Source organism: Poecilia reticulata, linkage group LG4 (genome assembly GCF_000633615.1).
Source record: "Poecilia reticulata strain Guanapo linkage group LG4, Guppy_female_1.0+MT, whole genome shotgun sequence".
Lineage (NCBI taxonomy): Eukaryota > Metazoa > Chordata > Actinopteri > Cyprinodontiformes > Poeciliidae > Poecilia > Poecilia reticulata.
In genome coordinates, this window is record NC_024334.1 from 11,175,414 (window position 1) to 11,189,509 (window position 14,096).

The following is a 14,096-nucleotide window of genomic DNA, read 5'->3' on the forward strand; positions in this document are numbered from 1 at the left end:
AGGAAGAAATGGAACCTAAACTTGCCGTTAAAATGCACAATCAATGCAATTATCTCTTTTTTTATTATTGCGAACGTTCTCACTTTGGGTTTTACTCTTTTTTTAATCATCATTTAATTGCTGTTGTTCAACTAGATGCTCTGTAACTTTTGTTAGTTGAATGTTCAATATTTCTAAAACTGCAAAAAGAAGTAAAAAAAAAAAAAAAAAAGAAGAAGGAGAGGATATTAAAAAAATAAATATATTGTGCACCTGTTCTACTTGATATTGAGACCGGATTGCCATGATGGAGTCCTGGAGATCCTGGACCTGAGAGATATTCTGGGAGATGTTGCCTCCGAGAGAGAAGCCTCCATATCTGGAAAAAAACAGAAAATTATTGCTTTAACCAAACCTAGTAGTTTGATTTTAGCTGGTCAAATTCATGTAATTGTCTAAATGAATTTTTAGTTCAGACAAAAATAAATCATCTTTATGAGTTTACAAGATAGTATTTCTCTATTTTTTGTGGTTTTATATAAAGGACATCTGTAGTTGCACTAGCCTCTCTTTTTAATTAAAATATTCCATAATTAGTTTTGCTATAAACTGTAGTAAACATGAATTTTAAATGTTTCAGATCATTACTTTTTACACCTTGAAAAGGTAATTAATTTTTTTAAGTTAATTGAGGAGTTTTTTAAAATTAGCAGATATTTCCTACTACAATTAAACCTTAAAAAACTTCTTAAAACAAGAGAGTAACATTTGTTTCTTTAGTTGTTTTTAAAAAAGAAAGCTTAAATTCTCACCTGATTTCGTTCACCCACTTCTTGGTTTTAAGGCTGAACGGAAACAAAGTTAAACTCTATTAGCATTCAGACTTCATATAATGATAGAAAAACAAAAATAATAAGTTAAACTCTGCAAAATGTTACAAAAACATTGTAAAATATAAATATTTATAAGAAAATCATTGCCAAAACAAGTGATCAAATAGTCTGCAGTCTTGAAGTGAGCTTTAGATTTTTATTATGAACAAGATCAAATGACAATAACTAAGCAAATTAAACATAAACCCTCAGATGTATCTGCTTTCTGTAAACTGTTCATATTAAATGCTTAGTTTAAAAAGCACCTTTTCTTGAGGATTTGCGGGTAAGTCTTCACCAGGTAATCTGAGATGTTATGCCTCGTCAGATTCTGGAGAACATCCCCAGTGGCTCTCTTCATCTGAAATTAAAACAAGCTATTAAAAAACAGAAGGAGAAACTACTGAAATAAGACGCAGTAAGTTTCATTGTGAAGCAGAAAGGTCAGTGTTTATGTGGTTCCACCCGAGTAAAACCCGATCAGGAGCCAGCTGACCAACCTGTGGAGGGGGAATCCCACCGGCGCCGTCCGGGCAATCTGGAAGCATCCGGCGGGAGTCCTCCGTGCTGCACTGACATTCTGGGGAAGGTCTGTCTCTGGTCCAGTTGCCTTGGCTCAGCATCTTCCAGGTGGAGAGCGACATCTGGGGCCGCACAAAGCGGACCCTGCTCTCAGGTTCACACTGAGGATTCCTGCAGCGAGGAGAACATTTGGGTTCAAGAATGCCTGCAGAGTGTCGGCTGCATCTTCTTAAAAACAAAATAAAACGGGATCTAATAGAGGAATCATTTGTTTGCATGCACAAGTTCAATGCTTGCAAACGCTCACTGGTTACCATGGTTACCCACATTTACGTTATCTTGCTGTTTTAATGTTGTCTAGCATGTTGTCAGCGTATGATGACTGTTTCACACAGCGTGATGAAATAAACTGACATCAGTGAGTGAGATCCAGCTGCATTTAATGACCATTTTCTTTCTTTGACGAGAGAAAATGTCCCAAACGTCAGACATTATTTACTTACTTACTGGCCATATTAAAGCAACCTGTTCAGTGAGACATGTCGAGTCCCTCTAAATGACACAAAATAAGCATTTTCAAAAGCCTGCAGATTGTTAAGTCACTGCCCCGTTACCTAGCAACCCTACCAGAGCCCTGCCCCGTTACCTAGCAACCCTAGTGGAGCTCCAGCACATTTGGTGTTTCCCATGTTTAGAGAAATCATCTTACGTTTTGTTGTTGTCCTGCTCTTCTCTCTGCATGCACTTGGTGCCAAAACCCGGCTGGTCCAGCAGAACCTTCTGCAGGTTCTCCATGGCTGGGTTGCCAGGATCGTCGTTGCTGTAATTATTAAATTGGGAGGTGGGTGAAGGTGCCAGCTACTTACTGATGTACCGGGATGGCTGAGGAACATTCAGTCTCACCTGAAGAAGGTGTACTGATCTCCGTACATAAAGGGCTGCAGCTCCAGGGGGGGGTACTTCCCGAACGGAGGAACGATGAGGCTGAAGAGCAGAGCGATCAGCACAAACACAGCCGGCAGAACAATCTGAAAATTAAATCAAACAGGTTAGTATTTCTGTCAACAAGCAAGACGTTAAACATTGTATGCTAACCCTAACCTCAAATCTATGTCTGTGAGAGACTTTAAATGGCCTCGTTCACAGATTTAGTTGTTAACATCCAGTTTGTTCATCCGGTTGGCCCGGCAACGACTGTGCAAGCTTTGAAATCATCCACAAGTAACTATAACTTTAAAAATGTATAGTTTAGTTAGACTGGTGATCATTGTAACACTTGATCATTCTGGGGATTAATTGAATCACTTTCTGCAGGTTTTCCATTCAAGCCTTTTTATATAATATTAGCAACGCATTAAAATAAATAGTTACATTCCTGTCTCACCTGAGCGAAGAGCCCCCGGCGGCTCCGTCGAGCGTACAGCCAGCGTTTGACGAAGAGCGCTCGGAGCTGCTGCCATGTCAGCCACCAGCCGGTCAGCGGCGTCCCGCATCGCCCGTCTTCACTCAGCGGGTCCGTCTCCTTCGGTTCTGCAAGAAAAAACAAGGTATCAAAATTCACTGATGCATATGGAGGATAAAGGAGTGAGCAGAAACGTGATGGATTTGTTTACAAGCTCCGAATTTGGCTTGTCATGATAAATTCTCCCAGAAATTATTGCGATAAATCATCATATTTTTGTTTTAGGATCATTTTCAAGTAATATACTGATGGTGACATAATAATCCAAGTTTGCTCCCTCCAAGACCAATAAAAACACCGTTTGTATAAAACACTTCACCGTCACTGGAAGATATTTTAAAGATCTAAAATAAAACACAACAACCAAAAACAATAAATAAAACCACACACAACTGAATCCATAAATAAAATATTATAATTGGGTTCATTTAAATTTATCATGTAATTAAATGATTAATTCCGAGATGCTTCGTTATCTTGAGCCAGACCTGCAATATCTCTTCTTGAACATTAAAACATTTCTCATTCATCTCTTGTACAACATTGCAGCAACTTTCACCACCATAAAACCCAACAATTGACATTATATAAATTATACAGCTGAGTTTTACCTAAAGGACGACATATAACACCTTAATCTGAAGCTCAGACAGCAAACCAAGATCCGACTGGCATTCTGCAAACTGATCTGTTCAACTACTTCACTGATTTCTTAGTTAAGTCCTCAAAGATGCCTTAAAGGGAAATCAGTGATTTCCATCCACACCACACATCCATACACTGATCATAGAAAGTAACAGGATAATCATCAGACAGAAACGAGGCTGGCATTTCACGCCATCAGCAAGGTGGATTGATCGAGAATTGAACCAGCGACCCACGGATTGCGGGGAGAACTCTTACCATAGTCGACCCAAATAAATTTTTAATAAAAATTCCTTTAAAATTGCAACAACTTAACGATGCAAGATCAACAAAAGCACATCTTGAACAGGTAGGGAATCTAGTTTTATAAAACAAACTGTTTTTCTTCCTTTTAGGATTGTCTAAAAGTGGTAAACTGCAAGTACCTTTCTTACGAAGTCTTTTCCTTCCTGGCAGCATTTTGGAAACAAACAGTCCAACTTTCAGTCAAACAGAAGAGAAGACCAGTTCGATCTTCACAGTATAAATCTGGACAGAAGTGGCTGTAAGTTCCCACCTGGTTCTGGTTCCTCAGCAGGTGGATCCTGAGCTTTGTGTCCTGATGGCTGCGGGCCACTGGGCTCTTCTTCTGGCTGCTCTGATGCTGGATCAGCATCCACTCCGGTTTCCTCCGCCACTCGAAGAAAAATCTGAAAATCAGCACAATGACTGTGTAAAAATGGAAGTAATGGTGGTATAATACGCTAAAAAAAAACTAAAGCTGATGACGTATTTTTGGTCTAGTTTCCTTAATATTGATTTAAAAAGTTCTAGTTCCTCTGGCAGATTATTTCACTGCTAATAAGACATTTCCCCATGTCATAAGTGAAATCATTTGCCACTGGGACAAGTAGTTTTTCATCTACATTAAGGAATTTTTACTTAAAACAAGATTCTACATCTTGAAATAAGAGAAAATTAACTTTACAAGTAACTTTTTCTCAAGTGTAAAAAGATATTTGCACTAAAAGCTGGACCTAGTGCAATGTAGTCTCCTGTTACAGGCCCAAGATTAAAGCACTGTTCTGACATAAATCATAATCAACATATTTTTAACATCAGGGAAATAATGTAAGATGCATGACACCAGGTGGCGCTAAAACCCACACAGCAGCTTTTTAAAAACACACCAGAAAGCCACGGAGTGTCTAACTCATTCAGAGTAAACCTACTAAGCTCATTAAGACCATAGCCGCTCCATAAATATCCAGCTTTCGTGATAAGACCTTGTTGTGCTTGCTCACACACTCACACACACACACGCACACACACCAAGTGAAGTCAGAGGGCGACTCTTCATAGACACACAAGCTGCACTGCTGCATTATGATGCAACTCTGCTTCTCCTCCTGCTGTTTTGTTGCAACATGGCAGCTTTACTGGTTGCATTTAAAGTCAGCTTCCTCTTTGTTAAACACTTTTCAAAGCTGAATCATCTGTAAATAATCTAGGGCTGCAACTAGCAATTATTTAAGTAATCAATTAATGTATCAATTATTCTGATATTTAATCAGATGAACAGATGAATTGACACATTTTGCAGATTTTTCATTCACCAAATTAAGTCTTTTCTATGCAGCATTAGAAATACATTAAGAGTTGGACATAATTCAATTCCTTTTTAAAAACAAAAATAAAAATAACATTTAATGCCTAAAGTGCAGCAACATAAGATTCCTTTGGTGAATTTTTAAAAAATGCCACTTGTGGAGTTAGATGACATACAAGTCGGATTAAATGCGACATGACCGCTCAGACTGCAGAAAATAATCTGATGCATATGCAATTTAGTACCACAAATAATGAGATAATAAAACTTTATTATCTGCAAGTACCAAGGGGCGTGGAATTTTGTTTGTCACAGCACAGCACACAACAAAACTTAAAAATAAGTAAATAAATAACAAATAAATAAAGTAAAAATAATAATAATAGATAACAACTAGCAGTGATAGTCCATTAAACATTAAGTGTCTGGATTTTTTGGGGGGATGAAAAAAATAATTTGGTTTCGCTCAGAATACCCTGAAAAAGTCATATAAGTCACAGAAATATCTGAGTTTGGTTGTGAAGGTATCCTGAGTTTCATAGTAACCGGTCGTTTTTCATGACCCACCTCCTCCAGCGTGCTGTCTGACAGGCCGTAGCTGCTGACGCCCAGCTCTGGAAGCCGCTCGTCCAGTTTGGAAAGGAAGAGGCCCAGACTGCCATCCTTGGCGGCTGCTTGCGGCAGGTTGATCACGACTTCTCTTCTAGACTCCTCCACTAACCTCGCGCCTGGAATATGCTGCTGCAGGAGCGCCAGCAGAGCTGCCATGTCTGCCAGAAAGATGGTGAGTCTGACAATAAACTGGTTCTCAAATAAATAAAAAAATTACAACAATTCTGGGTCACTCTGGACGTCAATGGGCCGGTTACTACTGGGTAGATGCAGATTTCTAAAAACCAAATTAAGACCTTTTTTTAAACCTGCTTGAATAAAATTTCAGACCGAAAAAACATAAATATAAGGGATGTTTGGGGAACTTGCAGCATAGCAGAAACTGAACCAAGCTTTGTGTTTTTCACCCTATTTATGCCTTAACCTCCACAGAGCCTGGATTAAAAGCCATCTTGCACGTAGCCTCAAATAAGTCGCAGCAGAAGACAGACAGTGGCGAAAACAAATGTCATCTGCACTTACCCATAATGGAGGCAAAAAAATAAATCTAGCTAGCTAAATTATATTAGCAGCTAGCTCCTGGGACACTGTAAAAACACAATATCTTACCAATCATTTTTAGTCTAGTAGTTTCTAGTGCAAATGTCTTATTAAGCTTGAAATTAGACAAGTAAAATATAGATAAATAATTCCTTCACATTGATGAAACCAAGTCTTAGTTCCACTGCCAGATTATTTCACTGATAGGAAAATATCCTGTTATATGGGAAATAATCTGCCAGTGAACTAGAACTTTATCAATATGAAGGAATTTTTGGTAACACTTTATTTGAAGGGGTGTGCATAAGACTGACATGAGACTGTCATAAACATGAAGGAGTCTTCATGAATGGTTATGACTGGAGTGTCATTCGCTAAATAATGACAATTTTAATGCAAAGTTGGCTCCTTTAATTGACTTTTATTGCAAGTTTTAATGGAACTTTGCATTAAAAGTGTCATTATTTACCAAATGACACTTCAGGACAACAATCGTAATCATTCATGAAGACTCCTTCATGTTCATGTCAGATGTTACGTCATGTTTATGACAGTTTCATATCAGTCTGATGCACATTCCTTTAAATAAAATGTTACTAAATTTCTACTTAAAACAGGGTTATGTATTTCATTGAAAAGTTACTTGTAAGTTAATTTTGTCTTATTTCAAGTTTGGGTGGTTCAGACTGTCAGACCTAAGATATTTGGTAAAATTAATAAATAGTTGATAAGACTTTGTGTTTTTGCAGTGTAGCCTTGAGTCACAGAACACAAAGAAAATGTTTGTGTGCGACTCAAATTTTGCCTGACAGAAAAGTCCCTCAAGAAAAACAAATACATTAAATAATCCTCCCATGACAACATTTAAAACTCGGGATCAATGTATTTAAGGCCAACTTACGATCTTTCAATGAATATAAGATATTTTAATGCCTTATTTCAGACAGACACATTTAAGTCTTTTTAAGGAAGTTCAGACATCCTTGAACACTCACAGGAACTGGTGTCCTCACTTCCCAGCCCGGTGTCTTCACTCAGTGACGACTCACTGTCCTGAAACATGAAGCCGAGTTAGAACCCGTCCTTAAAAACACGCCCACAGACCCAATTCAGATTACAAGCAAACCTTTACTAAAGGAGGTAGCTTGTTGGTGCTGGTGCTGGCACTGGTGCAGATACTGGAATAACTGGGAGTGCTGGTGCTTAGCTCCTCACTCTTCACTAAGGTCAGGTAGTAACCAGATCCCAGCTTGGATTTGAGGAAGAGCGGCGATCCGCAGCAGCACAGTTTCCCATTGGAGATGATGGCGATGCGGTCACCAAGCAGCTCCGCCTCGTCCATGTAGTGAGTGGACAGAATGATGGTTCGATCTGACGGTTCGAAACACAAACAAACATGACTAATGTTCAGTCAGTTTATTAATGTTTAGTTAATTAAATTCTGTTTTACAGATTATCTGCTCAGGTTCATTGTTAGAAAACGGTTTCAGCTTAGGACTGGACAAGATGAGTGAAAAATAAAATCTGTAATTTTTCTCGTAACGGATCTGATTTACAATTTCAGTAAGCTTTTATTTTTCTTGCTCTCTTTTCTTGAAAAAAAAAATATTTTCAAAAAAATATTTTCAAAAAATATTTCAAAAAGCCACTTTTTGAAATAAAAGCCAAAAAGTGGCTTTTATTTCAATCCCTCTTCCTTTGAGTTTTATGGCCAGTTTAATTATGAGAAGATAGTTATAATATTAGTAGAATAAAGTTGCAATATCACCAGAGTAAAGTCTTAAAATTATGAGGAAAAAAAGTTGTTTTAAATAAAAACAAAAAAGCTTGTATAGTTTTGAGGACCTTCCCTGACCCACTCATCTTCCAAATGGACTCAGTCGTTTGAATAGTCATTTCAAAATCCTGCTTCTGACTACAAGTGGATGCTGATGTGTTAAAAGATTAAACATTTCCAACATTCTTCATTTGAAATTTACATTTTTTTATATTTTTCTGTAGAAGTAAAATTACCACTTTATTCTCTTAATTTTACAACTTTATTCTCATATATTACTCCAACAAGGAGACAATAATAAATCTGTTTCCTTGTAATTAAAACTGTAGAGTGTCTAATGTTCTGTTGTAGAGTAGACCTGAGTTCAAAATCCAAATAAATAAAACCTGCAAGACGCATTTGTCAAACAAGATGGCGGCTCTGGATGTGCTGACATCACTCTGAACAATGGAAACCCAAGAAAAAAAACAACAATATATAATGTTAATAAATTTTTTTTTTAATCTAGATTATTTTTCATAAACTAAATCTTCAAAACCAAAAAGTTCAATGATAGGATGTGATCGATTTATCGCCCAGCTGGACTTCAGCTGTTAAAATGCGTCTTCATCTAATCTCGCCTCTCACTACTGGTGACAGTCACTGGTACCTTCGCGATATTTGAGCAGCAGATCCCAGATCCCTCTGCGGGAGTACGGGTCGACGCCAGCTGTGGGCTCATCCAGGACGACCACTTTGGAGCCGCCAACAAAGGCGATCGCCACAGAAAGCTTCCTCTGCATTCCACCTGAGACAAACACAAAACAATTCACTCTTTTAAAAAAAGAAAAACAAACAAATCTAACTCGGATAAGTGCAGACTTGATTCAGTTTTAGATTCTGGGGTTGAAATCGGTGACCCTACCAGAGAGGTTTCTGGTCTGATCATGACGCTTTTGCAAGAGGCCGACGTCCTCCAACAGAGCGTTCATTTCATCCATCACCTTTTCTTCAGGCAAACCCTTCAGGCAGCCGTAAAACCACACATGCTCCTCCACTGTCAGCCTGAGCGACAAACAGAGGGAGGAAAAAGCTAAACTGAAATTAAATTAATTTCTACTTGAAGTTTCAGCTGAACCATTTTTTTTTTACAACCCGTGAATAAGGTCTTAGAAATGGTTCAATACATTTTACAAATTTGACAAAAAACAGCTCGAAGTCTTTAACACAGTATGGAATGAACTTTTTTTTTTTACATATGAATTCAACATTTATTACATGTTGCAAGAAACAAAAAGCAGCCTACACTTTAGGTATATAAAAAAATGAAACTATAAGAACCGTTTGTGGCTTTAAATGAGTTTTTATGGACTGCAAAGGTTGCAGATTTCTGTTTTAGATGTTATCGACACTATTTACATTAGTAAATATGATCTGCACATTAATACACAGGTACTGCATTAATCACTTTAGAAGCAACTTAAAAATATTTAAATTGACATTTAGTTTGAGAAAAATGTGGTAGAAAGACTTGTTTAACGCATTGGAGTGCATTTAGGACAAAAACCAACTCAGTAACTATTTATACTGACAGCTTAGCATCAGATGTTTTTAATTAATATATTGATAATGGCATAATAATGCAAGTTCACCCTCTCAAAGAAAAAAAAACTTTAATTTTGTAAAGAGCATTCTAAACTGGAAGAAAAAAAATACATAAATACATTTTAAAAATATATTTAAAAAAACAACAAAACAGAGATAATAAAAAAAAAACACACAACTGAAACCATAAATAAAACAAATTAGCAAATCTCCGTAACCAAAACAGCTCTTAAAAAAATATGGTAACACTTTATTTGAAGGGGGGGTGAATAAGACTGTCATGACACTTTCATAAACATGACATAACACATGTCATGAACATGAATAAGCCTTCATGAATATTTATGACTGTTGTCATAAAGCGTCATTCGGTAAATTATGACACTTTTAATACAAAGTTGATATTATTCGAAATGTCTTTGTTATGACAACTTGACATTAACCAAGAAATTATTACTGTTTAAACTTTACCTTTAATAACATAAAGTTACCTAATTTTTAAAGTGCAATCAGTGATACTTTTATAACAAATTTATATCAGTATTGATTTCTTGGTTAATGTCATAATTTACCGAATGACGCTTTATGGCAACAGTCATAAATATTCATGAAGGCTTATTCATGTTCATGACAGATGTTATATCATGTTTATGACAGTGTCATGTCAGTCTTATTCAACCCCCTTCAAATAAAGTGTTACCAAAAAGATTAATCATTAATTAATTAGCGACAGACTAAATGACATGGTGTTTTTGCTAAACCAATAAATCTTCCAGAATACCCAAGTCTGCTATTTATTATCACCCAACTTTATGCACTCAAATACAGTTTTAGACTTTAAAAGTGAATAAAACTTGCCTAATGCCTCTCTGAAGCAGACGATTTATCTTTTATGATTGTTTTGAAAGTAGAAGGCAGTCGACCAATGAGTGGCGTCGAACTCTGCTGATGTTCAGACACACAGACGCCACCCAGAGGCTCGTCCGCGCACACACAGGAGTTTAAAGATTACCAAGAGCTCAACACTGAGGCATTATTGTTGTTGATGTCATGAAATATGCCCCAATCCACAGGTTTTAATGTTTAAAATCTTTATCCTTACATGTCAAAGAGGATGTTGTGCTGCGGACAAACGCCCAGCGTCTTCCGGATGATGTCCATGTCGTAGCGGATGTCCAGGCCCTTCACGTACACGGTCCCAGAGGTGGGAGGGAACAGCCCAGTCAGGACGGATCTGATAAACAGAATAAACGGCCAGACAATAAATTAAATCATAATTTCTGCTGTTAGACACAATGAGACTAAAATAAAGGCTTGCTCTGATCATCCATCCACTACTTTCAGGTCGTTCTGGAGTAAATTTCAAAGAAGTTAAGAAATAAGTTTCAGCCTCACATGGTGGTGGTTTTGCCGGCTCCGTTGTGGCCGAGGAAGGAGGTGATCTGCCCCTCGAAAAACTTCAGATTTAGATGGTTGACAGCAACCGTCCCTCCCTTCTTGTAGATTTTTACCAAATTTCTGATGTTCACACCAAGATTCATATTGTTGGGTTCTGCTTCAATGTGATCTTAAACACAAATATAAACATCCTCAGGGTTGCAGTGAATTTAAAGATGGCATTTTATGATTCCTTGAACAAGATAGAATAAATCTGTTCATTTTTTGCACGAAATAATTCTTAGATAATGAGATTTTAGCTTCAACTCCTTTCAGAATGAGCTGTTTTTAGGGTCTCTGTCACTTTAAATCCAAATATTTCTGGAAAGCAGAAGTAGATCCTCCTGCACAGCCAACAAGAATGCAGAAAGTTGTTTCTGAATTGTAAGTCAACAACAAAACATTTGTCTTTTCCAGCAGCTGTAAAACCAGCTGGCCAAATGTGTAGGAGCTCTGATTGGGTTGCTAGGTAACGGAGAGGGGCTTGGCTGGGGTTGCTAGGTAACGGGGTTGAGCAGGAATTCTAGCTGCCATGGTCAAGACAGTTAAAATTTAAAACCCAGTTTAACTCTCACAGGTCCAATTTAAAACTCTGATCTAAAGAGGTTTAGAGGCAAACAAAGCTGTTGAAACAAACTTTTAAAGTTTTTAATCAAGTGTTTATTTACTTAATCATCGGTTCAGTCACTAACCTGATAACCAAACTGATTAATGCTTGGTAAAAACTTGAGTTGTAAACATAAATCAATTAAATTGTCTTATTTTACAGGTATGTACATAATGCCATAGGAAACTATGTTTGTATATTTCTTTTCATTAATTTTCAGACTTTTCAAGATCATTAAAAACTAGACTAAGAACAAATAAAGATGGAAAAAAAAGTTATATTTTCACAGGAGAAAAAAAATTAACTAAGATGAAAACTCAAATTAAATTTAGCCTTCTTGTTTTCCCAGGCCTTAATGCTTAACTGGCTTACACTCTCAGCCTGTTACCACAATTTACTTAATGGCCTTAAGCTTAGGAAACCGCCAGTGCAGTCTTATAAATCACAGAGCTGCAGCTGTGTTTCTCTTGACATTTTAAATTTCACTTTCGTTTCAGAAGTGCAGCCGCTTCTTGTACCTTCATCCTGATCGGTGGGAGCCGGAGGGATCGGCATGCCTGCTTCTAAAGGAATCCCACCCCAGTAGTTGAGCTGAAAGATGAAGTTCCAAGGCCTGGGGATGCCATACTGACCTGAGAATACATTCACACACATGTGTCCTCACACCAAAACGATAATACTGGGTATTTTTTGTTTAATTATTGCAACAATATTCTTAACTATGACACAAACGGTACTGATCTCTTTAATGCTGGGGTGTTCAAAGTGTGGCTCCTGACCACAACTCAAAAATATTAGCAATACGCAAAACATCTACTATAAATACATAAATGTGTCCTACCAGGAAACACTGCTTCAATGTACCAGGCTGCAATGGCATAGATGAAGGCGTCCACGTAAAGCATGGATATGGAGGTGGTGAAGCTGTACGCGTCTCCTTCCACAGGGCTGGTCCGCAGGTTGAACCACTGAATCCCTATGCCTTGCTCCTCGTACTGAGAGAAATACTCACAGCCAAAACCAAAGGCCACAGGAGACAAGAAACTCTGACAGAAACAAGGAAGCACATGCTGTTAATAAAGTATTCACAAGCTTTTAACCTTAACATTTTGTTACGTTAAATACACAAACATTATTATTGAGTCTGTGTACTCCAGTTAACAATTAAATGATTGACGATTATTTAAATAAACACGCTTAATTGTTTTAATCCTATGCAGGAGATTTCCGTCCACTCTTTTTTTCTTCAATTTCACAATCATTAAATACTTTGTGCATGTTAATCTCTCAGCAAAACACATTTAAGTTTGCGACTTTGTTCAATAAGAATCACTAGTTTGAGTTCAATAATGGCAGAATTTGTTCAAAAACAAATAAAACAAAAAAAAAAAGTGAATATTGAACTTTAGAAGCAGACTCACAGCTAAGACCCTGTGTGTGGTGGTGAGGTGATCTCTCCAGGCGACACACAGCACATAGGGCAGGTAGAGGCTGAAGTAGATGAGCCCTCCACAGGCAGCAGCCAGGTTGGCTTTGGAGAAAAAGGTGCTGATGAGGAAACACTGCATGATGGTGGCGGTGGCAAACGCCATGAGGAAAAAAAAGACCACAGTCGGGTCGCTGTAAGGCAAAATATCCCCCCACTACAAAAGGAGAGAGAAGGGTTTTAGCAGTCACCGTACAGCAACATACTGATGGGAGCAGAAAAGTTGCCAAACCTTAAGGATGCCAATGAGCAGCACAGCAGAAATCAGGAAGGGGACAATGCTGCTGATGAGCCAGCTGAGCCACAGCGTTCCTGTGCTGAGACCCATAATCCTCATGGTTTCCTTCAGCCGGGCCTCCTTCTCATACACCACGCCTTTAATGATCATGGCCACTGAGTAGATCCATGCCAGAGTCATGAAGAGAGGCAGGGAGCGGTTCAGCACTCGGAGGAAGCTGAATGAAAAACGTCAAATGCAGTTAATCCTACTACGAAGGAGGAAGAAGGAAAACATAACTTTTCTGATTTCTTTCTTTCTGGAGAAAATAAATATGTGTGAATAAATTCCCTCTGCTCGAAGCTCTGCAAACGAAACTGCATGCATGTTAAAGATCAGGATGCATTTCTAATTACTTTTATATTTTTATTACATTTTTGGGACCCTGGTGAACGACTAACAGCTTTACTCACACATCGTCCACATAACAGGGATATGGCATCTGCTGGACGTAGATGCCGGTAGTCTGTTTAACTCCAGTTAGAACATAATTCACAGCTCTCTCTACCAGGTCCTGAATGTAGACAAAACCGCCCGAAATGTAGCGCATGTCGGCGAACGGGTCGGCAGCTGGACCCGGATCCCAAAACCTGGGGAAAAAAAAAAAAAAAAAAAACATTTTTAAAACCAAATCAGATATTTCTTTTTCTTTAAACAAACCATAATGCTGAGTAAAAACTGCTCTGATGCTTGACGCAAATAAAAACC

General features: G+C 37.9%; 1 protein-coding gene across 2 annotated transcripts in view; it reads right to left on the reverse strand.

The window, feature by feature from the left end:
• Positions 1-14,096, reverse strand: part of abca7 (ATP-binding cassette, sub-family A (ABC1), member 7) — a 34,341-nt gene that overhangs the window by 8,982 nt on the left and 11,263 nt on the right. The window contains exons 14-34 of one of the 2 annotated variants that reach the window (XM_008406657.1): positions 13,802-13,978; positions 13,344-13,566; positions 13,047-13,268; positions 12,467-12,671; positions 12,144-12,257; positions 10,977-11,148; positions 10,684-10,815; positions 8,902-9,041; positions 8,647-8,784; positions 7,347-7,591; positions 7,216-7,273; positions 5,636-5,838; positions 4,037-4,169; positions 3,906-3,929; positions 2,758-2,903; positions 2,277-2,401; positions 2,083-2,193; positions 1,352-1,544; positions 1,118-1,212; positions 792-824; positions 253-358 (exon numbers count right to left, since the gene is read on the reverse strand). In XM_008406657.1, coding sequence (XP_008404879.1) covers positions 253-358; positions 792-824; positions 1,118-1,212; positions 1,352-1,544; positions 2,083-2,193; positions 2,277-2,401; positions 2,758-2,903; positions 3,906-3,929; positions 4,037-4,169; positions 5,636-5,838; positions 7,216-7,273; positions 7,347-7,591; positions 8,647-8,784; positions 8,902-9,041; positions 10,684-10,815; positions 10,977-11,148; positions 12,144-12,257; positions 12,467-12,671; positions 13,047-13,268; positions 13,344-13,566; positions 13,802-13,978 — 2,995 coding nt within the window. The remainder of the gene's footprint in view (positions 1-252; positions 359-791; positions 825-1,117; positions 1,213-1,351; positions 1,545-2,082; positions 2,194-2,276; positions 2,402-2,757; positions 2,904-3,905; positions 3,930-4,036; positions 4,170-5,635; positions 5,839-7,215; positions 7,274-7,346; positions 7,592-8,646; positions 8,785-8,901; positions 9,042-10,683; positions 10,816-10,976; positions 11,149-12,143; positions 12,258-12,466; positions 12,672-13,046; positions 13,269-13,343; positions 13,567-13,801; positions 13,979-14,096) is intronic. The other variant, XM_008406658.1, reaches the window with a different exon arrangement.